Here is a 22,779-nt window from a genome sequence, read left to right as displayed (position 1 = left end):
TTTCTGTTCATATACTGACACCTAGTGGTCAATAAAAGTAGGGCAAATATAACTACAGGTCCTCTCTATGCTATCTACTGATCAATGAGCAGATTGGGTTCACTGCATTGAATAAATACTTAATTAACTAGAGCTCATGAAAATGTCCACATGCAATTCTGATTTTTGTTCCATGTAAAGTTTCCAAGCCTTTAAAAAAAAAAAAAACACCTTTTAATTTCACTCTTCTCAAATAAGTCAAATCCACTTTGGATAAAAGTTTAATTCACAAAAATACATTGACCAATATAATGAAAATGTACTAAAATGTACTTTAATAATCCATAAAAGCTGGAACATCATTGACAGAAAAACACAAGAAGCATTATTAGAGTTGGTTTAGTATAATATATTTCAGCTTCAAGAGACATAGAAATCAATCCTTATTTTTCCCCATATTTCTTCTATAAAAGACCCATTTTTTCTGAAGCATTATTATGCAAAAAATGGCATTAGAATATATTATGGGAGCTATGAAATCCCAGTGACTGAGTATAAAATTAAGTCACATCAGAGAGAGATATTTGCAGAAGAGAAGTCCATGATGAACAACAGGGCGAACAAAGAAAAAAATATAATAAAAATAATAATACATATTATAGACCTTGATCTATCATCACTGACATGACAGGCATGGAGAATAGGTGTATGGCTATAAAAGAATTCTCACTTTTCCACTTGATTTCACTTGAAAACATCTACACTTAACTGATGCATTTTTTTCATGCTCATTTTTGAAGAATATTTATAATCATACAACTAAAAAGAGGTCAACTTCCATGTCTTTCAAATACAATATTGATATTGAAAAAGATGTAAAATACTGAATCCAAGTTCTAACTTTGTTTTCCTTCTTTAACGCTGTTATTTTTCTTTTTGTTAAACTGTCAAAAACTAAAAAATAAGGGGGGGTGCTCTCTGGCCGTGTAGGTGGCTCATGGACACTTTTTTTATACGCTCAGAGGCTTTTATCATCATCAACATAAGTTTGTGGTGTTGTTTGTTGGTGCAGAAATGGAGACTGTCCATTCAGGGTTCACACACTGAAACTGAGACACAGAGGAAGGTCCTCGGAGGCGAGAGACCAGAGTTCTCTCTCTCTCACTACTCTCTCTCTCTCTCTACTCTCTCTCTCTCTCTCTCTCTCTCTCTACTCTCTCCATCTCTCTCTCTCTCTCGTGTAGATCATCCTGGTCTTTGATAGGAGCAGTTCAGTCAGCTGATTCACCATTTATGGCTGATGGAGGGAGGGGAGGGTGGGGCTGTTGGAATGCTGGCACGTTCCAATCAGGGCAACAGTTCTTCATTACAGCATTTCTGCAAGACAGCACAGTGGTTAAAGAGGTCATATTATGCTCATTTTCATACTTATATTGAGGGAAGGGGGTCTATTATAAGAGCTTTTACTGTTCACAGTTTAAAAAAAAAAAAACACACATTATTTTCCTAATACTGGCCATTTCAGCAGCACCTCTATTCACTCTCTGTCTGACATACTCTGTTTTCTTTAAGCCCCCCGCCCCCCTCCCAAGAAGCCCAGTCTGCTATGATTAAGATAAGATAAGATGTTTCTTTATTGATCTCCCGTAGGGGAAATTCAAATTGGGCAGAGCAGCACAGGGGAATGTAGTGCAAAGACAGAAGAAATAATACAAAAAATACAAAATTTTAATATTTACACTATATGCAATAAAGTGGAATATGATAAGTGAAAATATTTAAGACTGTACATGCGAAATTTTTCAAGGTATTTGAGCCCCCCCCAAAAAAAAGAGTTGTGGTCATAGGTTAATAGTTTACAGTCAACAGTCTCAATCAGCAGAGGTGGGAGGTACTAGGTGCTGTGGCGTTGTGGAGTCGGATGGCTGATGATTAGTCAGGTACCCATTATTTGAGAAGAAAGCTGTGGAGATTCACTGGGTTTAAGTGGGTGGGACTGGTCACCTAGCCTATAGGTACTGTCTGTTATGTGATGTAATGTTGTAATGGGACAAAAGGCTAAATACAACAAGGTGTGTCAGGTAGCACAGTGTGTTTTCTGTGGGAGACAGACACTCTCTTTGGCGTGGACTTTTGGGTTTTGTTACTTTTACAAGCAAACAAATATATATAAACACAGTAAAGAACAGGGAAAACTCCAAAAAGCATAGTATGGCCTCTTTAACTCCTATTACATATCTGGATTAGTTTCCATAACACCATATACAAGTTGTCAGTGCCCTCTAGTGGCAGGTCAGTGACATTACATGTGTAGGAAGAAAAGAAAAGGAAAAAACAGAAATCAGGGTCATTATATATAAAGTTATATCGAATAATGCCATAATTTCTTATAACAATGATGCATTTTTGCTCTTATTCCTAGAATTAAGATTGAGTGTCATGCATAAATGTAAAGCCTTGGTCTCAGCAGGGGTCTCCTGAGTCAACTGCCAGCAGAGGTAGCTGTATCCCCTCCATATTTCTGTCAGTCCCAAATACCCACACTACCTATACAACATTAAAAAGTTAATGACATGATGGATTCAGCATGTATACATATTAGTTTGTTTAAATTACTGTATTAGCTGCACATATGAGAATTCATAAAAATAACTGATTAAACTGATTTTAAACACATAAACTGTTTTTAAAGAAAATGCACCAATAGTTCCCTCTTTTGGTGAAAAACATAATCCACCAAACATGAACTCAATACCAACATTTTAAAAAGGACCTCCACAGATGAGAGTCACTTTAAATGTTTACTTAACCCTTCAACTCATTTAATTTTTTCATTAATAATATCCCAAACAGCATATATTGATATTGTCAACATAAACGTGACCTTATATAAGCTTTCCTCTTGCATATTTCAATACATTGAAGAATTTAAGCATTGAATAAAATGAGTAATAGTCTTTATCATCACAAGGGGTGTATAAAACTATGTTGATGACTGAAGTGCTGCCACCCTGACACAGTAACCTTATTACTCACTGCAGTCAACATTTAAAAATCATTGTTAAAGGTTATTCTGAGTATTTATATACCAAGCACCATGTCCTACTTAAGCTTCAGCTCAGAAGTCAAGCTTTAGGACCTATTTTAAGACCATTTCTTAGAGGTTTTATACATAACAACCTTGAAAACAGATCTAATGTTTGATTTTTCTTCTATTTCATTCTAAATGCTGCTTCCCCATTTCTCACCAACTGCCTCTTACTGTCTAGTCTGAGAACAGAAAGTGTGGCCAGCAGTGAATGGAGGAGACAAGAATGGGGGAGAAACCCTGTCCTGTGTTATTTTGCTCATAACTTCTGACCTGCTGCATTGGGTCATAGTCCATGCATCCCTCCCTCTGACTATTTTTTTAAAAAAGCCATACGAGGCGGTGTGCTGATTATTGCTGTGTACAGGTGCAACGGCGGAAGATATCTGTCTGGTTCTTTTGTGGAAGTTCAGTCAGGTCTCACGGTTGCGACTTCCTGCTCTGTGGTTTATTCTGTGCTTACGCTCACATCGTACAGGATAGATGGTAAAGATTGCATTTCAACAACTCATCATACGAAGCATCAGTATACTTGTAGGATTACACAGTTTGCCATGTGAGGATTTTAATACTGTCCACAGACAATATAACATCATATCCATTTAATTTGGGTTTGATTACATTAATTAACAGTCTCTGGCTGATGTAGGAAGGAGTACTTCCCTATTAGTAAGTCCCAAGAGGAATATACTATGAATACAATATGAACATGGCTTTAGCTCAGCTACTGCTGCTGCCCTCTTTGTTCAGATTGACAGACCTGTGCTGCTTTAAGCTGGAATTAAAACAATGTTTGTGTGCTTGGACATTGAGAGCCCGAATAGTTCTGTGTTGTCTGGTCAAACCAGCCTCAAGTTTTAACAAAAGCAAGGCTGAGGGCAGAGCACAGGCAAAATAGAAATAGAAGAGAGCACACACATAGTCCTGTAAATGCATGCCCAGCTGGCCTGCCATCCAGCTGGACGGTGAGAGCAGTTGAATGGTCTCAGTGGGGAGCCTAGTAGGGGTAGACCTTTTTCACAGCAGATATTTGACTGATACTTACAGAACACTGATGTTATAAACCAGATTAACTATGGCTCCATTCCATTTAGATGTTCCAGGTCCAGGTCTATGCTATTATGCATGCTACTGCAACTCACTGTCATTTAAATGCAATGTAGCCATCGTTAATGTCAATGTTTATGTGCTTTTGCTAATGTGATGTGTCAAAATGTCTCCTTTGCTCATTGTGAAGTCTGTTAGACACAAAACTCCCAGCTGGAGTCACATTCAGGTTAACATCTAGATTTCGTAAAGGTTTAAAAGACAACCCAAAGCTCAATTACCAAGTCTATAAACTCTATTGGCAAAGTTGGTAAAACAACATGTGGGCACATCTGACTCAACACTGTGCAGAGTTAAACACTGAGGGGAAAAAAGGTCACCTGTGGCTTACACCTGCCCAAAAGAATCTGAAAAAAAATAAGGTCTGTCCAAACGTCTCTGAAATGCAAAGTTACACTTAGTACTGTATGTAACTATGTCCTGCAGTGCGGGTTTTAAGGAATTTAACCCAAATTATTGAAAAAAATGCAAATACTAATTCCTTCAGAATCAATTCACCATCATAACAGGTCTCCGCTTCCTGCCACTTCCTGTCCCAGTAAAATCACAGACGGGTGGATCATGAGGTCAGCAAACTGGAAAACGGCCATGTTGTACAAAGTGAAATGTCCGATTAACTCTCTCTGTCTTGTCTGAGGCTGGCACTGTTCTCTCTCTCTCTCTCTCTCTCTCTCTCTCTCTCTCTCTCTCTCTCTCTCTCTCTCTCTCTCTCTCTCTCTCTCTCTCTCTCTCTCTCTCTCTCTCTCTCTCTCTCTCTCTCTCTCTCTCTCTCTCTCTCTCTCTCTCTCTCTCTCTCTCTCTCTCTCTCTCTCTCTCTCTCTCGCAGTGTATGAGCTGGTGTGTTGTGAACAGTGGAACAGTGGGGCTGTAATCCCATTAGTGCTGGTTCATTGGGCTGGCCAGCGTGTGAAAGGGGGGAGTGGGGGGCAGACACCGCCCTGGGGCATGCTGACAGAGGTCTCACTCTCACACACACACACTGGAGCACAAACTGACCAACACAGATGGATTCAGACGAGGAACGCGGTGGGTGGTTTAGCGACCCTGATGTCTGGGCTGGGCACAATGGCACTGTCTGTATCGCTAATCCAGTGTTATCGGTAATATCACAGTTTTGTGAAAATGTGTTAACAGTCACTGTAAGGCCTTCTGAAAAACTCTTGTAAACTGCGGGTTGTCCAGCTACACCCATTTTAATTTCCAAACAACAAAGAGTTCCTACTATTGACACCAGACATGCACTTTTTATGTTACATCTGTACAGTTTTAATGAGTACAATAACGTCTGCATATTTGACTGCACTAACTCTCAGTGCAACTACACTGTTGTATTCTTGCACAATGTCATTTTGCAGTTTTATTTTGCTCATTCTTCAATGCTAGCCGACAGCACAAAGATCCCACAGTCCAGCAGAGAATTTTATTATTCATCTGTTTTGATATGATCTGCCCTGGATGCTGTATGGATGCTGATGCAAGATCTTAGGGGATGAATAAAGTGATCACACCAGAGGCAATAGTTTCTCTCCTGCAGTAGTAACTAAGTTCTGATCCTGATACATCATGATTGGATGCTGGAAGGACAAAGTCTCCCTACTCATTTTGCCACCCTGCTGCAAGAGTGAGAGAGTTCAGGCAGCGTCATGCTCCTGAATCATCAACAAACTGACAAAATAAAGTGTTGAAGCCTTAGCTACAATATTTGTAACTTTCCAAAAGAAAATCCAAAATTCACACCCTCCAGGCACAAACTTCTTCAATCTCTTTTCTTTAATGCTAAAAAACAACTACTTACTGCTCGTAGTGTGTACATAGGAGTGCAAAACCATGAATGCCTTTGAGGAGACACTGTCCAGTCTTTTATAGTGGCCATGGGGAACAGCTATGAACACGTGCCTAAAGACGTGTTTAGACGACATCCAACAACTTGGTATGTTCATAGCACAGTGAACTCTTTATTCTTTATTCTTGGATGCCCATTAGCCGCCACCACGGTAGCAGCTACTCTTCAGGCCTATATCTTCAAAGTTTAGGGTTATACCTTCATGTTTGGAAACACTGAGGCCCTACTTAGTAATCTCCATGTGAGGCTGGATGCATATCATGAGATCTCACAAGATTTGCTCAACTGACTGAACCTCAACTCATCTTTCAAAGGAAACTTTCCACATCAGGGTGGAAACATATTTACTGTGGACTTTGTAAGTCAGTGACGGATGGGTTATCGAGGGTTAAATCTTATCTGGAGCTCATACTGACCTGACGTACGGTGGGGTCAATTAGTAGCTACAATTAGAAGTCGGTACTATGATAATGTATACTGTGAGATGATAGAGCTTCGTCTCCCTGCGGAGATTTTGCTTCACCACTTATACCAAGGTTGCTCTGCCTTTACTATTTCTGGCTGCTTAAAAAGGCCATTACCGGCATGGATGCAAATCAATAAGCATGACTGCTTTGTGGTAATTTTGCACACTGTGTGGACACGCTGCCTACCTCTACCTGTGCGTGACGGCTACCTTGTTGAACTGCTGCGGCTCGCACACATGTGCCATTCACACAGAGCGCTGCTGCTGCTGCCAGCCCTATCTTTCCATATTGAGTTTGCCTTTGATAAATACAATACAATTAAAGCATTTAATTGTACGCTACAGGGCATTTGAACTGAAAATATTTATATCTTTTCATGTCTGTGAGATATTCTGCAGATATAAACAATGAAACTGTGGTGAAAGGGGTAACATTGCTGGTATGACTCAACACTATCAACACTGTCTATTTTTGTACAGCATATGTCACAAAATAGGCAATAGGCAGAATATTATTTATTCTTGATATTTACCATATGTGATGCAATAAAGGGTACTGTGAAATGAATAGACTAGCTTTTCAAATTAGAAGGACTGACAGTAATAATAAGCAGTCTGGTTTACTGTGCGTGTCTGTTTTCAGACTTCCTCATTACCAGTATCCGGCCAAACTGTTAAAAAACTGAAAAAATTAAAAAAGAAGAAGCGATTCTGCTTTTCCTGGGAAACAACGTTTTGAGATGAGGATTTCCTCCTTTAACCAGCTGCTGCAGTGTGCTGAGTATCAAATTTAAATCTAGCCATCATACAGTGACTCACTCACTCATTCATTCAGCAGCAGTAAAGATAAAAAAAAGAAAACGCTAATGAAAAAAACTTCACAATTTTTAAGGCTGACTCAGAGGATGTTGGCCTGTCCAGAAACATTTACTGGATCTGGAATTCAGCAGTATCAAAGAAAAGTTATTACTGTCACAGGATATCAACTGCAGTCACTTAATGAAAGTGACAAGACACAAATAAACCTGAAAGAAACTGATCTGTTGTCACGACTAGGCTCTTAATCCAGGATACAGATGAATTACGTTAAACTGGACTGGACTACTTACAAAAAACCCAATTCATTCATTCAAGATAACGTAAGTTTCCATAGAGAGTTAATTTTATTGGGGTTTTTTTTGTAATTTCCCCACTTATAGTATCTGTTGCACCCCCATCTAGTGCTGGGCGGCATTACTGAATCCAGTACACTGGTTTTCATTTGCCGTATGATACGAGTTTTGCATACACCGCCATACTGAAACAACTGCAGCCATATGGTTTTTACTGAAGAGTGCTACAGTCGGGGAGAGCTCTGTAGTGTGTATGGAGACGTAAGCCCTGTTAACTGAGTACCCTTCTTACTAACGGCTACAACTTTAAAACACAACAATTATTAACCCACAACTAACTCTTTAACAGGAAAAAAAAACATGACACACAACATTCCTTGTTTCGTACTTCAGAAATCAGAGGTAAATCTATCTTTGAATAATTAAAAACTACTGAGTATTTGTGTTATTTTAACTATTTTAAAATATGTTGTTTTGAAAAGTAAGCAATGCTGAAGTTGCGGGAACATCTTTTCTGTCTTTTTCTATGTTGCAGTATGCACAATAAAAGTTGACATTCCTCAACTGTTTCCTGCGTTCGGATTCCTTAATCTAAAAAGTAATCAAAGACTTCACTACACATGATATCTTTAAAATATTTTTATATTCTATGGATTGCTGACAGCAGAATAAGTCACTATGAACCTATATAAAAAGGTCCATGCATGCAAAAAAAAAGAAAGTACTGTTGATAAGATGTAATATTAAATGTGACTTGACTTCGCTGCAGGCAAACAAACTCAAACTATGATGAATGACAAACTACACCTGATGAAAGCTAAGATGACATAGAAAGATATTATGTAACGCTGATTAACCTTACAGCCTTCCTATGCATCATGACCTCATGAATATGTCAGCAACTGGGCCTTTATGACTAACATGTTATGAAATTTTAGACACAGACAGACAGAGACACACACACACACACCTGGCTCAGAGCTGCTGCAGGGGCTGGAGGGGGTGGGGGTCTTTAAAGCAGGACACAGTTGGATTTCTTTTTCGCCTTCTTCTTTTCCACTGGCGTTTTCCTATTTATCTGTCTGACCAGGTCATAGAAGATCTAAGAAAGACACAAAACAAAATCCGTCAGTGATTGAAAAGCGGTCTTTCATATGAGGCAGATCCTAACACAATGTATAAGCAATCACTAAATGGATTGATGTCGCAGTTTACACACAGTAGGTTTAACCTAGGGTGTAGCGATGAGTAGCAAGTATAATCCAGCTGAGCAAATTACTACCGGGATACAAGATAAACCATACTGGATCCTTGTTAACACAAAATAAAACTGATGAGGTTACTCTTACAATTAGAGCTGATTGCCCCGAGAGACAAATGTAATATTGTGGCTGGTCTTTGCAGATTAGTTGTTGACTATATGGCCAGGCTCCCCAGTGGTTTGCTTCTGTGTGTGTACTCACATCGAGGACGTTGATCTTTGACTTAGCAGAGGACTCTAAAAAGGCACAGTGGTTCCACTGTCTGGCCAGGTTCTGGCCCTGCTCTTTCCCCACCACACGCTCATCCTCCAAGTCGCACTTATTCCCCACCAGGATCATCGGCACCTGACGAGAAGGAAAACAAAGTAAGAATGAATCCTTTTGAAGCAAGTTTGTGATTGTGTTATAAAATAATAGACATTAGATCATACATTCAACCAAAATAAAGCATTCTCTCTTTTAAAATATTTAATTTTATATAATATTGTGGCAAAATTAATACATCAATACAAATTTGTCAGCACCTAAAGAAAGAAAACAGTTTTGAAGCGCTAAAAATTTTAAATCAAACACAGATGTGTGTGACATTTATTTTAAGTGGTAAGTCCATAGGTTCTTAACTAAGCCCATGAAAATAAATGAAAAAAGAGAGAGAAGAGGAGACGAGTAGAGAGGAAAATCTGTGAAAAGAAGAAAATGGAAGAAAGGAGAATAAAGAAAAGTAGAGGGTTTAGAACGGAAAGTGAAATAGAAGATGAAATCCAAGAGATGAGAACAATATTAGTGGGACAGTGCGAGTTATACAACACCCAAGTTTCAGTAGGAAATTCAAAGTCATACTTTTTAGAAATACATTAAACATATGAAAAAAGTATTTTTCTTTTATCAAAATTGAGTTGAAATGCCAGGAATTCAGGATAAAGCTTGGATATCGCAAAACCTGTAATACTTGGCTGGGATGGACAAGGTGGTATATCAAAGATGAGATGCAATACAAGACTGATGGAAACAGACTTCAATAAACCGACTTCTGTAGACAAAAAGCATCAAGTACCTTCAAAGTACAACACTGTATATAACCCTGTAGGCCCAGCCCTACTAAGTCTGTGAGGGTCCAGTGCTGAGGGTGGACATTGGGACTGGGAGGTAGCGAGAGCAAGAGCAGGATGATATCTTTCAACAAATGCTGAATTTGTGTGCATTCTCAAAGTACAAGTGTTGAGACATGAGTATTAACAGTTAAGCAGTCTGTTCATTTCGGTTTAAAGCCTGGATTAGGAGGGTCACAAAGACATTCAAGAAAATCAATCCAACCCTGTGGGAAGGCAAAAATCATTTAGGTTACACAACAGTGACAAAATAGATAAAATAATTGGAAAGGGAACTAAGAACGAATGCGGTTTCTTTTGGTTTTACTTATTTAGAAAGGTAATCATTGAGTGATATTCACAGCCATTGACATGAAATGCAGCTGCTTCTGGAATCTCCCAGATATCAAACACTTCTTCTTTTGTGCCCTGAGTCAGATGTTTTAACGACCAAGGTCAAAAAAACAAAAATTCTCTGAGGAAGAGAGAATATTCTGGGCAAAACTTCAACCCCAACTGTCACAGTGGGCAGAGCCGGGGCAGTCAGGGTGTCGGGATGCGTCTCATCCTGCCTGCTGTTTCCTGACCGGCTATCTAGGGAGCACGCTGGCCCGGAGGAAACCATGGCAGCCCCGCCCAGCCGGGATAACATCGCTTTCCTTCCTGAATGTTTTCAACATTTTAGCTGGATTCCATGCTCTGGCTGCTCTCTGGAATTACATGATAGCGTAAGACTGTTTGTGTATGCGCTTGCGGCATGCAGTGTAATTTCACATTTAATCTTGCTGTTACTATACCTCCCACTGTACAACTGACAAGAGAAAAGGGCTCAGGACTCAGGTTTGGGGTCTAGCGTTCAGTACTTTGTCTCAGGTTCACAGGATATTTGTGTTTATGTATCTTGCTTGCTAAGCTGTACCACAATCAACTAGTGGAAAATTTTGCATGCGGCACAACAGGCGCCAATAATAAATCCGCTGGGGAAATCTATTTGTGGTGGGCCTGCAACAAATAAATCCATGCATGGGAAATCCTGCAGTCGCTCCCCTCTCCTGGTCCAGAAACGGCCCCCAGACGTGTTGTCTTGTGAATGTGGAAAAACTGGATATTTGTATGCAATATGGTAGTACCCTGACATGCTCTAACTTGCTCCAACTTCCCTTTCCAACCCACCAGTCTACAGTTCAGAGGTCTTTTTGACAGCGGTATGGCCACGTTCCTCCAGAAAATGTAACACTTTGGTAGGCATGAGATGAATATACCAGGCCCCTTCTTTCTTTTCTCTCTCTCTCTGGACTGTGAGGCAGACGACAGGAAACTGCGATGTTTAGATTAACTCCATGGAGGTTGCTGCTTGATGTTTGATATCCAAACAAGCCCCTCGCACTGGACTGCTGAACGACATTTCTCCCAAGGGGTCCTGGGAGAACCAGTGGTATGCCCTCCTAACACAAACTTTGAGCCAAGCCTGGTATGAAAAGGATGGAGAGAGGGATGGTAGGATGGAGGTATGCAGGGAAGAAAAAATGTTCAGTGTCAGCAGCACACAAGGCAACATTAGCCTAGTTGAAGAATCCACACAGCCCACAGAGAATCTGTTCAGACGCTGTTAACATGCTACAGACAGGTCCTGTCCCGCCCACATTGGCATGCTAGACTCTGGATTGTGGGGAACACAGAACAGGGGAGTATAGAGTGGCTTAAATGAATGGAGCCAGTCGTTCCAAATGGAGTGGTGAGTCACAAGCATGGAGTCAGGCATTAGTACCGTCCGAGTCACACAAGCAGAGACGGAGATGGCCCGGAAAAGTCATAAGACCTCTCTTACATAAGAACTGTGGAAGGAAGTAAGGGAAGTGAGCTTTTAATACACTGGTGACTGCTCACTTACTTTATTCTCCACTCCTAACAACTTTTTTGAAGAGGTGGAATTTGGCCCTACTGTGTTCAATGTACAGTCATTAAAAGGCTTTTTAATTGAGCTTGGCAATATTAAAGGCGTGTGTACATTTTGCCAGCTTTGTGGTAAATGGTGCGTGGAAGAGCTGAGAATGAGAACAGCTGTAGCAGCAACTAGAATGTCTGCTTTAGCTCCCTAATAGCTTGAAAGCTTTCTCCAAATAAGAAATCTGTCCTCACGGATAAAAAAAACTGAAACTGAAAACACGTTAAACATTTCCTTTGGTTGTGCATTTCTGCAAGGGGCAAAGAAAGATAAACAGATGTCACGGCCATCATAGGTAAAAGGCTTAAATTACCAGTGGACTGATAGCTGACAGAGTGGCCATAATAACCAGATAAGCACAAATATTTAGACTGGGGAAATAGTCAGAAGGAGCACAGTTTGGAAAGAAAAGGGACCTAAACTGTTTTCTTGCACGTTGAGGAGCCACTGATCCTGCAATCCATCTGTTAGCCTGAGGCTAACCTCAGTTCCTCAACCACAGAGGCTCTAATGAAGCACCACAGCCTCACGATCCAGTGTGTTTTTGATGAGCTGAGGCTTTCCTTGCACATCATCCCTGACAGTCCAATCACCCGCACAGAGTGCCAGACCACAGTAAGACCACAAGGCAGACCATAGAGAAGAGGAGGGAGCACAAAGCAACAGGCACTGAAAAAGGCCAGTCAAAACAAAAAGCACAGGGGTACACTGGCACAGATATAGAGGAAGGGGAGCAAGAGAAGGATTAATAGAACATGTTACAGAATATGAATAAAACTTCTGCACCAGGCTGCACAGAGGCTTTTCAGATGGTTGACAGGGAACATAGAGAGAGAGAGAAGGAAAGAGTGAGAGAGTGGGTTATGGTAACATTCATCCCCTCCAGAGATCACCAAAAAAGGGCATCTCAGATCCTGCTGACGCATTATCTGCCCCACCAGAGAGGGGATGGAGGGCTTACTCACTAAACAGCTTCACAATTTACCAGAGATACAGAAAAATGGAAATGTGCTTCTAACAGACAATAATGAGATGACACATCATCTTTTTAGTTGCACTGTTAGAGATCCAAGCTGAGGAGCAGACATGGAGGGGGAAAAAAAACACATTGTGCAAAAAGCAAAGCTAAGGGCTGAACTTTCCCTATTGGGACAAAAAGACATTCCCTAACTTTTTACTGGACTCTTAGCTAAGTGGGGACTATGGGTCTGTGTCCATGTTAAACACAGATGATGTAATCAAACCACAGGGACCTGCATGACGCTAATATTAGCTAATGCGAGGCCAAATTAAGTACACTAAAGTGCTTTCTTATTGTTTTCACTCTACAGACAACACAGAAATAACCCTGACACCACCTGCATTATGTCAAGGTAATATAAATTTGTAATTATTGGCATAAGATGTAGTGATTACAGTGTTGAAGGGTATCCATAGCAACACTGCAATCTGGTTCAGCACAATGTAGGCGGGTGAGAACAGGGAAGTGGGGCGCTTATAACCTGTACTATTGTCCACTTTGTGTTTCTACATTCAACCATGATACAACATAAAATATCAGTTCTGTGGAAATATGGAAGAGCTGATGTAAACATGCTTCTAAGACTTAAGTTTGCACGCTGTATGCTTACATCCTCTGTGTCCTTTACTCGTAGAATCTGTTCTCTCAGGTCCTGGAGGTCATTGAAGGTGGACTGTGCTGTGATGGAGTATACCAGGGCGAAGCCTTGGCCGTTCTTCATGTACAAGTCCCTCATTGCTGTGAACTGCTCCTAGACAGCAAGAAAAATAAATAAAGGAATGAGCTCTGTCATACGTTCTCTGGCTTTTTATATGCCGTCATACATACATCGCTGGGACCCTGTTCTGAGATTCAGTACATGCTGGATCTCTGTCAAGTTTTTCAACAGCACACTCACACCATTGTGCAGTGTGGCCAGACCCTTTGCACCTTTTTCCACTAGAAACAAGCACGGACATGCATGTTGCTTATATACAGTCAACAATCATATATACAATTACATTCTTCTGGCATACTTGTGCTGTACAAAAAAAAAAAAAAAGGAGGGGGGTGTCATTCCTACATAAATAAGACTTCCAGTCTACAGCCATGCTGACGGATCTGAGAGGCTGTGCTTTGAGCTAAATGCATCAGTATGCTAGCATGCTCATAATGACGCTAAGGATCAATAAAGTCAGTAGGATTCTTTCTTCTGGGGACAATGAATGACTTAAACATTCATCTACATCCATCCAATAGTTGTTGAGGTATTTCAGACTGGACCAAAGTGTTGGCCCAACCACCTGGCCATTTAAATGTCAGTGTTCAATACAGCGACCAAGGTCATATAGAGCAATACCGGGTATTGACAGAGATTTCAGTGGTGTGGAGATTACTTACTGTGCCTGCTGTGTCGAGAATTTCAAGCATACATTGCTGCCCATCTACCTCCACTTGCTGTAAGAGAAAGACAAACAGCAACCGTCTCAGATTATGTAAAGCTTAATTTCAGGTCAATGAGCACATCGTATTACATATTCCAACCCTACATACAATAAAAACCAAGAGAGAGAGCTAACACAGAGGAAGACATGAGATAGTAGGAAGATATGATAATACGTGGAAAGGCAGAGAAGGAAAGAAAAAGAAAAAAGAAAAACAGGAGAAAGAGAGAGATGACGGGAGTTAGATGAGAGAGAGAAAAAGAGCACAATATCATGACGTGAACCTGCAGAGCAGCTGCTAACAATCAGCTCATTCCAATCCAGCACTGTGCCTCTCCCTCTCCCCCCTCAAGGGACACTCACCTTTCTGTACGAGTCTTCTATTGTAGGGTCATATTTTTCCACAAAGATTCCCTGTACAAACTGAACTGTCTGTAAGAGAAGACACAGAGCAAGCCAACGTCAGATCGATGTGACCTCCCGGCCACGAGAACAAAACATCCGGAGTGGCAAATATGGCCGAAGCGCAGTGTCTCCTTGCCGTGTTTATCACAACAACTCAGTAGGACATTGACGAAAAGGATGTTCGTGATGTGCATGAGGTTGTCAGCAAACTTAAGCCTGGGATTAATTTTATGGACACATGTGACTGACATATGCAAATAAAGAGTCTAAATTTAGCACTGTGCTACATTAAGCACTGTGCATAACAGTAGGTTTACATTAGGGGTAGACCGAGTTCACCTGATAAAGTCTTAAGGTCTAAACATGTCAGCCTGCCAGTTTGAGGGATTAACCCGACTTCGACACCTGGTCGAAGTTAGCTCAGCGGGTCATGCAACATTTCACAGACGTTCAGATAGCCTCCTGACAACCTTGTAATGACAACGAAATACATAAAACTTCAGTATTTTGTGTCTGTTCTTCATCAAACCAAGGAATTGTGTTGAAGTATTTAATCTGTCCAATGGAGTTATTTTACTATAAACAGGCAATTTTCACATCTAGAAACAATGGCAAGCCTAGAATCTGTCATCCCTTGAAAAAAAAAAAAAAAAAAACATCATACACATAGCACACATGGAGGGGAACTGCAGATTAACAAGCCTGCAGCAACTATAGCTATTACTTTATCTATACTGTATAAAAGTGGGCTGTAAGACAGACGTAAAACACAAAAATGTCGCCTAAAAATATTTAAAGCAAAAAATGAGGAATCTGTGGTCTTGTGGCTCCAGATGACAAAACCACCAAAACTTTGTTAAGAACACAGTTTTCTACAAAAACTTAAAACTAAATGTATTTTTTTTGCTGTTTAAATGACTTAAGGAAACACGCTGCAGAGGTGTTAGATGTGGGGGGGGGCGGCAGGAAGGAGGTTCAGGAGGGAATACTCACCAGAGCGGACTTGCCCACACCTCCAGAGCCTAACACCACTAGCTTGTATTCACGCATGGCGGGTTTGCTTCACCAGACAGCCCAACAATCTGCACTGGACAAATGGGGGAAAAGCAAAATGGGACAGAAATTGAGAAAGCTGCAAAAAAAAAAAAGGAAAAAAAAAACAAGATCTAACTTTCTTTTAACACAAAACAAAGGAATTTTCCCAGTCTGGTCTCCCAGTTTTTCCACTCCAGAAAGGAAGGATTCTAGTCATTCCTGGAGGTTATGGACAAGAAGCAGCACAACAATGGAGGGAACACCCATAAGTGGAGCTGCTTCAGGGTGGAGGAGGTGAACAGTATGTGACCCCTCTCTAACACAAACCAGCTGTGGTGTGTATGAGCGTAGGGGGATGATACATGGATCTGGCTGATATTCCTCCTAATGACACAATCATCTGGCCTTCACACACCAAAACACACCCTGCTGTCAGATTTTTTAGTCACTCACTCATTCTTTGATATTGTAAAACAGCAACGTAGTGTCAGTCTTTCTCAGCTAATGACAGAAAACAGCTGAGGGAAGTGGAAACTGTGATGGGGAGGAAATTGTGAAATCACTGGAATATCCCTTTAAGGGACACAAAGGCTTCGAATCATTGGCACACATTGTGGCGTAAAGTCAGTTGGGTTAGCCAACTGGGTCACTACAAGTTGGGCTACAGAGATGGAGAGACTGCTACACTGAGCTTTAGTTGTGGCTGGCAGGGTGATGTGGGGGATTTCTGATTCCTTGTCTACTTTCTGGCTTAATATTAAATTATATTTTTGTAGAAGTTGATGTCCAACTGTTGGCAAAAGATTAGGGTCAAACTACAACACAATGCTTAGCTGGAATCAACTTTTCAAGCGCTAAGAAACACAGCCCTACTCTGACATTGCATTTTTCAAGTTCTTGAATGATTTATTTTAAGAAGTGTTCTCAACACATTAAGAAATCCTTCACTTTAGTGCTGTAAAGATTGGTCAATTAATCAATTAGTTGACTGATGAATTGTTTTGAGCTAGAGTTTAAGGAAAAGTTACAATATTCTCTGGTTCCAGCTTCTGAAATGTGAATATTATATTGGATGTATTTAGTCCTCTATGTCTGTCAACTGTATATCTTTAGGGTTTGGAATATTGGTCGGACAAAAAAAATACTTGAAGATGAAGATTGTGAAATGACATAATCCATATCAATTGTACGGTTTTCAGCGAAGAAAAGGGTCATGCATTTCTTTTAAAATGTGTGATCATTTTCCCTTTGTTACTATAAATAACTTCAGTATTAGAGATAGATATATTTTTACCTTTTTCTGTACCTGTCCCTACACTTAAAGTAAAGAAGCTGATCAAAATCTTAACAAAGTGTAATACTAAATCACAAAGTAGACTAAGGTAAGATGACACCGTTGTTTCAGGAGCTGTCGTCATCCTTCTGTCAAACTGTACCACATTTATCTAATTACTTATAAAAGATGGCACTGTGGCTGTGCCCCAATCTTCTGAGGGGAAAAACACAGTATAACATCAGGTTTCATTGACTGCACATCAGAGGACTGCAAAACAGAAACCAGAGGATTCAACTTTTCGGTCATGGGTTGAAAAGTGCAGCGTGGTGGCATCAAGGCTGCGCTACGAAAGTGGCTTATGTTAAAATCAGGTCACAAGGAAGACGGTATAGCCTCGCTTGATGATCAACCCTTTTTTTTTTTTTGCAAACCACCAAAAGCTAATGCCAGCCATTCTGGGAAGCAGATGATCCCCTCCTACACTGTTCTTTTTACAGCACACTCCATCGAAATACTCAGTGGGGTGGACAAAGGACTAAGGACCTCCAACTTCAATCACAAGCAGTGACCATGTGGGATATGAAGGCCGGACTGTGAATAATTCATACCCACTAATCCTCTACGCACAAAGAAGTTCTCCTTGCACGATTAGGGAGGAGCCATTGGGAGGAAAAGAAAAAATGACAGAGCGCTATGCAAACGATCTCTGCTGCACTCTCATGTAAACATTCAAGTACAGAGTCAAGCACACGCACAGTGTCACATATACGATGTCACGCTGACAACGTCTCACTTAGATTTAGGCTACGCCTCACTTGTCAGCTATCCACACGTCATGTTTCTTATGTATGGACACTGTGGACTGACCCCTGCTAAGACAGATGATGTCAGGAACCCGCTCTGTGACAGTGGCTGTTATGATTATGATGTGACTGCTTCAGAGGTCGTTATGGAGGACGTCTGCTCCTCCAAAGAGCGTACAGTCGAATTGTATCTGTTCCCTCCCTTAAAAATCCTTGAAGGATGAGAAAAACGTATTTCACAGGCGTCAAAAAAGTAGTGTTATTTGCTGGTGCTGTTCACATAAACTGAAAATAAATAAGTCTAATAGAAGTCTCTAAGAGAAACATAGTCACAGATGTACCTAGTTATAAAACAAAATTAGAAAATGGGAATAAAAGACGAATGTGCATGTTCGTCACATACTAGAATTATTGTGTTTTCATTCAAGTTGTGTGTAAACAGTGTGTAAGATTTAGTGGCATCTGGTAATTTAGTTGCAGATTGCAACCCCCTCGCTTTATACTCCCCTTCAACGCACAAAGGAGAAACTATGGTGGCTGCAAAACGCACAAATGAGGCCCATTCTGAGGTATCAAAAAGATAAGGATTCTTATTTACAGGGGATTTTACACTAATATTACTCATTTCTCCACACACAACCAACCACCAGACTAAAAAGAGAAGTAATACCGGACTAAAAAGAGAACTAATATAGATTTTAATTATGCAATTATGGACGCTTACCACAAGCAAACATGGTAATATGAAAAAGAATATTGGCCACACAGCCACCCAAGTAGTAAGCACATGCATAACATGAACTCACTGGCTTTCCTCTGCAAATTCTCACTAATTCGAGGGCAATGCTCATTTGGGAAATGATCATCCGCCCCAAAAGTGCAAATTTGAGTTCATATGACTGAGTTTAAACACCAGCAGCCGGCAACAGTTGCTCTCTATTTCACCACCCTCGGGATGGATAAAGTTCCATCTCATCTTAAAAATGACTAATGTTTTAGCAATGTCTGCAGCGTTGATTCGGTTACTTCAACGTTGGTTGTTTTTCCCGTTAACTTTTACACAGCCATGTCATCCCTTGTAGTCATAAAATGGTATAAAGATTGGGAGGTAAGCTGATGATGAATCTCAATGTATGCCTACAAATAAAGACAGACAATCAAGTTTTGAAGTTAAAACACATAATTAAGCATTAAACTACTTATAACGACAAGATTGTAAGCATGTCTGAGCTCGAGTAGGACTGAAAGACTTCTCAGCTTCAGTGTGTTAATTTCTGTTCTCAAAAATGGCAACGTGGTTGTGCCGAGATATAAATACCACCCTCTCCAACTCAAATGACCTTAGAGATCAAAGCTCAAACTAATTCTGCGTAATATTCAATTAGTGAACAATACCGGTTTCCTTTGAACGTCTTTGTTATTGAGGTTCCCACTCATAAGTGCAGCCTTTTCTACAGAAGGCTAAACAAAATGAGGGGCATGACTGAAAAGGATGCTCTCCCTCCGACACCTTTCTCTACACACCTTCATACCAGGAAAACTACACATAATGCTGCACTCTTTCAAACGTCTGCCTACACACTCACGATGCACACAAACACACACACACACAACGCCATTTAAGGACATCTCCCTTTAAAACCCAAAGCTCTCCCTCTTTCCACTGCCCTCAACTACACACTGTCATTCCCAACAAAACAAACACACCGCTGCCGTTACTCTGCTCTCGTAGTAACCCCAGCAAATAAGGAGCGAGGGAAAGCCACATGCCACAGAAAACATGCTCCACCATGACATCACTGCATCACTCACCCTCTACGGCCAAAGGTATGTCTCCATCTAAGGCTGGAAGTTGGACAAGCTAGCATCTAGCGAGAACATGCAGCGAATGTGTCTGTATACACTACGTCTATCACAAACTAGAGCTGAAATGGGAGAGCGAGAGGCTTCGCAGCTACAACTACAACACTGAGGATCCACTTTTTCCTGGTGTAGTGAGGCTAATCCGACAGCAATGAAGGTGTCACAGTGCCTGGCTCAGCAGGGCAGTATGATTGACAGCTGGCCTCTCTATCTTCCACCCAGTGCGGATGGCAGAAACGCACACATCCGTTGGTTAAGCTCGATACAGACTCATGTGACATCGTCTTATTTGGTTGCTTGTTGACCCACAAGACAATTAAAGGAGCTAGGCTGATAAGAGAAAATATTCGTGTGAGGGTTAGGAGTAGGAAAAAGAAAAAACAGGGAGAGATAACAGTCGTTCTGGGAGAGTGTTTCTTAATGTTGATGAGCTTCTGGTTACTCATTATCTACACCAAAACCACAGTTCACTTGTTCACTCTGAGATCAGCATAAGAAAACCCACAAACCTTAGGGGAATAACCCAGAAACTATTGAGAGCAGAAAACCTGTCAAAGACACGGCTTAAAGTAAAGACGACAGTGCGGTTACGCTTCTCTTATTATATACAGCCAACTTATTTTATAATAAAATCCTAATAATGTCTTAGAAGGGACTTTTGTTTGGTACTAAATATAGGTGGAAAAAGTTATGACAGTAATTAGTTGTGTTGAGTTTAAAAACAGCTGTTAATACTGCTCAATTTAAAATGTATTTATTATTTATTTCAATGTATTTTATTACTTGAATCTTTATTCTTCGTACATGTTAAAGTGTATTTCTGCATGTTCAGCTGGCCTGCTGTGCCCCAGCTAAAAAGACTAGCTAGCTTAGGAGTTAATTAGAATTAATTAATTGGAAGTATACCAATTGAACCATGTCTCTGCTTTAACCTGTAATTAGTGCCAAATTACATAGTTCTTTCTAGGAAACTTCCTCGGAAATTAGGAGTTTACGAGCCTGTAAAATAAACCAGTACCACCTGAGCTTTAAAAACATAAATGCGTTCACAGAGGCAACTACTGTAATGTTTGTGGACTTTTTAAAAGAATTTCTCATATGATAAATAACACTGTAATAGCTCAATTCTAGAAATCAAGAGGTATGAATAAGGAGGGCGTGCAGAAACATTTTTCCATCTTTGTGAAGCCGGTGTCAAACTTCCAACAGCAATCTTCTCTAAAATTACACCTAAAGATATAAAACAAAAAGAAAGGACTTAAAAGAAAAGCCTCAGCTGCATAATTCTTGCACCTCTTCTCAGGTTCACTACAACCCCAAATGCCCCCATGAGTCAGAGCAAAACTTTGCTATGACTTACGACAAAGATCTTTAACTGACAAAACACCATCCGTCGAATGCATCTGTGTCGCTGGGGTTTTGACCCGTAACCACATCCTCTTTCCAGAGCACAAGAAGGCTTCATGCTGATAGGATGGAAAAGGAGTAGCTACCTACTAAAATAGTCTCCTCCAGTCTCTGTTCCTGTTCAAGACTCCAGACAAGCAGGCTTGCTTAAGAAGAGGAGGAGGAGGAGGGAGGAGGAAGGTGGCAGTTTTATAGCCTGTATCTCATCATCAAACCTGGGCTATGAAGAGATTTGGGGCACAGGATGAGGCAGATGTATCATTTCAGTTAACACAAGGAGAGGAAAACAAATGCACCTTTGAGACAGCTAGCCTCCTTGTAGAAACGTCTGCAGCAACTGCAATGACCTGTTATCAATAAAAAAAAATGTGTTTATAGTTTATAGAGGATGGAGTACACACCTTTCCTGTTTCACATCACTCTCCCTGCAGCACAAATAACCTGCAACAGGCTGGCACAAAGCTTGGACCCCAGACAAGAGAAAGTCAATTGAGCTCTTGGGGAGAGGGGGGGGGTTGTTATCTCACTGTGAGTTTACCTAATTTGCTTACGGCAGTAGCATATGCTTATCACTCCAGGTCATGCTAAGTCCCTGCAATCTGTGGCTGTGACAATCTCCACAGAGCAGCAACCAGCACTCCGTCGATGAATGATTATATTACAACCTCAGCTCCCATAACATTAATCACACTGCGTTCACAAACATAAACCCGCTTACGTATAAACCCTCAAAACACCATAATCTTTAATCCAGACAAATAAGACCAGCATCTGCCCGCAAAACAGTGTAGTTTCACACCAGCAGCGACACTAAGTCCCGTTATAAAGCTCGTTAGCAAAACGCCGCTAACTAGCTACGTTAGCTCCGACGGGCCGCCGACACTTCACAACCGCTAGCAACGGCTCGTTAGCAAAGCGAGCTAGCTAGCCGACACATTCCTACCCTCGCTGTGCCTCCAAAACACAACCAGGCTGCCAGAAGACGCGCTGCAATCAAAGGCAACTCACGGCTCAAACATCCACCGCACCCGGCAGGTTGTTAAAATCCACCCACAGCACGGTGGATTCGCTCGGAGACAGAAGAGGGGAGAGAGAGGAGAAAGAGAAAAAGACACCGCCGTGCGCTAACGTTACCTGCCCTTCCGCCTGGCCTTGACTAAAATGGGAGTGCACACACTCTTCGCTCTGTACTTGCAGGACAAATTCTCTCCCATCTATCCCGACATGTATCTAACGCACTCCGACCGCGGTTTGTGCGGCGTATCCCCGCAAGAGTCGACGTCGGCGTGCTCCCACGTAAAAAAAAAAAAAAAAAGAAAAGAGCAATTCGACCGCGTTTAGGATCTGGTAAAGTTTTTTTTTTTGTGTGTGTGTGGGGGGGGGGGAGGCATTTCGTACTCACCCGTTTCTCGCTCGCTGTCTCTCGCCGCTCCGCAAGTGTCAGTTCGCCTCCGGCCTCTGTGTGTGTGTGTGTGTGTGTGTGTGTGTGTGTGTGTGTGTGTGTGTGCGCAGCAGACGTCACTCCAGACTATTTCTCATTTTTCTTAAAAGGGCATGACACATGGGCCATGATAACGGGCTGCACGGTATGATGAGGGTCAGCAGAAATATATATATGTTTATAAATACACACACACACACACACACACACACCC

The 22,779-nt window shown here is 41.1% G+C and overlaps 1 protein-coding gene across 9 annotated transcripts; it reads right to left on the bottom strand.

Annotated features, from left to right (window-relative positions):
* Window positions 1-247: 247 nt before the first annotated feature.
* On the bottom strand, window positions 248-22,670 carry LOC127371549 (ras-related protein Rap-1A). Of its 9 annotated transcripts, none has more exons than XM_051414412.1 (8): window positions 22,527-22,670; window positions 15,734-15,822; window positions 14,699-14,767; window positions 14,292-14,348; window positions 13,522-13,662; window positions 9,059-9,202; window positions 8,566-8,697; window positions 248-1,356 (listed from the first exon to the last, which is right to left on the bottom strand). In XM_051414412.1, exons 2-7 carry the CDS (start codon window positions 15,788-15,790, stop codon window positions 8,608-8,610), a joined length of 558 nt encoding a protein of 185 aa, XP_051270372.1. In that variant the 5' UTR covers window positions 15,791-15,822; window positions 22,527-22,670; the 3' UTR covers window positions 248-1,356; window positions 8,566-8,607. The 9 variants fall into 9 exon arrangements, with proteins under 9 accessions (XP_051270372.1, XP_051270371.1, XP_051270375.1 ...); XM_051414411.1 differs by having other exon boundaries at window positions 15,734-15,827; window positions 22,527-22,636; XM_051414415.1 differs by lacking the exon at window positions 22,527-22,670 and adding an exon at window positions 22,259-22,463 and having other exon boundaries at window positions 15,734-15,827.
* Between the last annotated feature and the right edge of the window lie 109 nt (window positions 22,671-22,779).

Source organism: Dicentrarchus labrax, unplaced genomic scaffold (genome assembly GCF_905237075.1).
Source record: "Dicentrarchus labrax unplaced genomic scaffold, dlabrax2021, whole genome shotgun sequence".
In the NCBI taxonomy this organism is placed as follows: Eukaryota; Metazoa; Chordata; class Actinopteri; family Moronidae; genus Dicentrarchus; species Dicentrarchus labrax.
This window is presented reverse-complemented; position numbering and strand designations above follow the sequence as displayed.

What these genes read in the sequence shown, in the direction of transcription:
- LOC127371549 (XM_051414412.1), bottom strand. Translation starts at nt 15,790, where the DNA reads ATGCGTGAATACAAGCTAGTGGTGTTAGGCTCTGGAGGTGTGGGCAAG. An exon ending in TTCTCGACACAGCAGGCACA is followed by an intron (nt 13,663 to 14,291) that starts GTAAGTAATCTC and finishes CTTGCTGTCTAG; the next exon opens with GAGCAGTTCACAGCAATGAG. An exon ending in CAAAGATCAACGTCCTCGAT is followed by an intron (nt 8,698 to 9,058) that starts GTGAGTACACAC and finishes TGTCTTTCTTAG; the next exon opens with ATCTTCTATGACCTGGTCAG.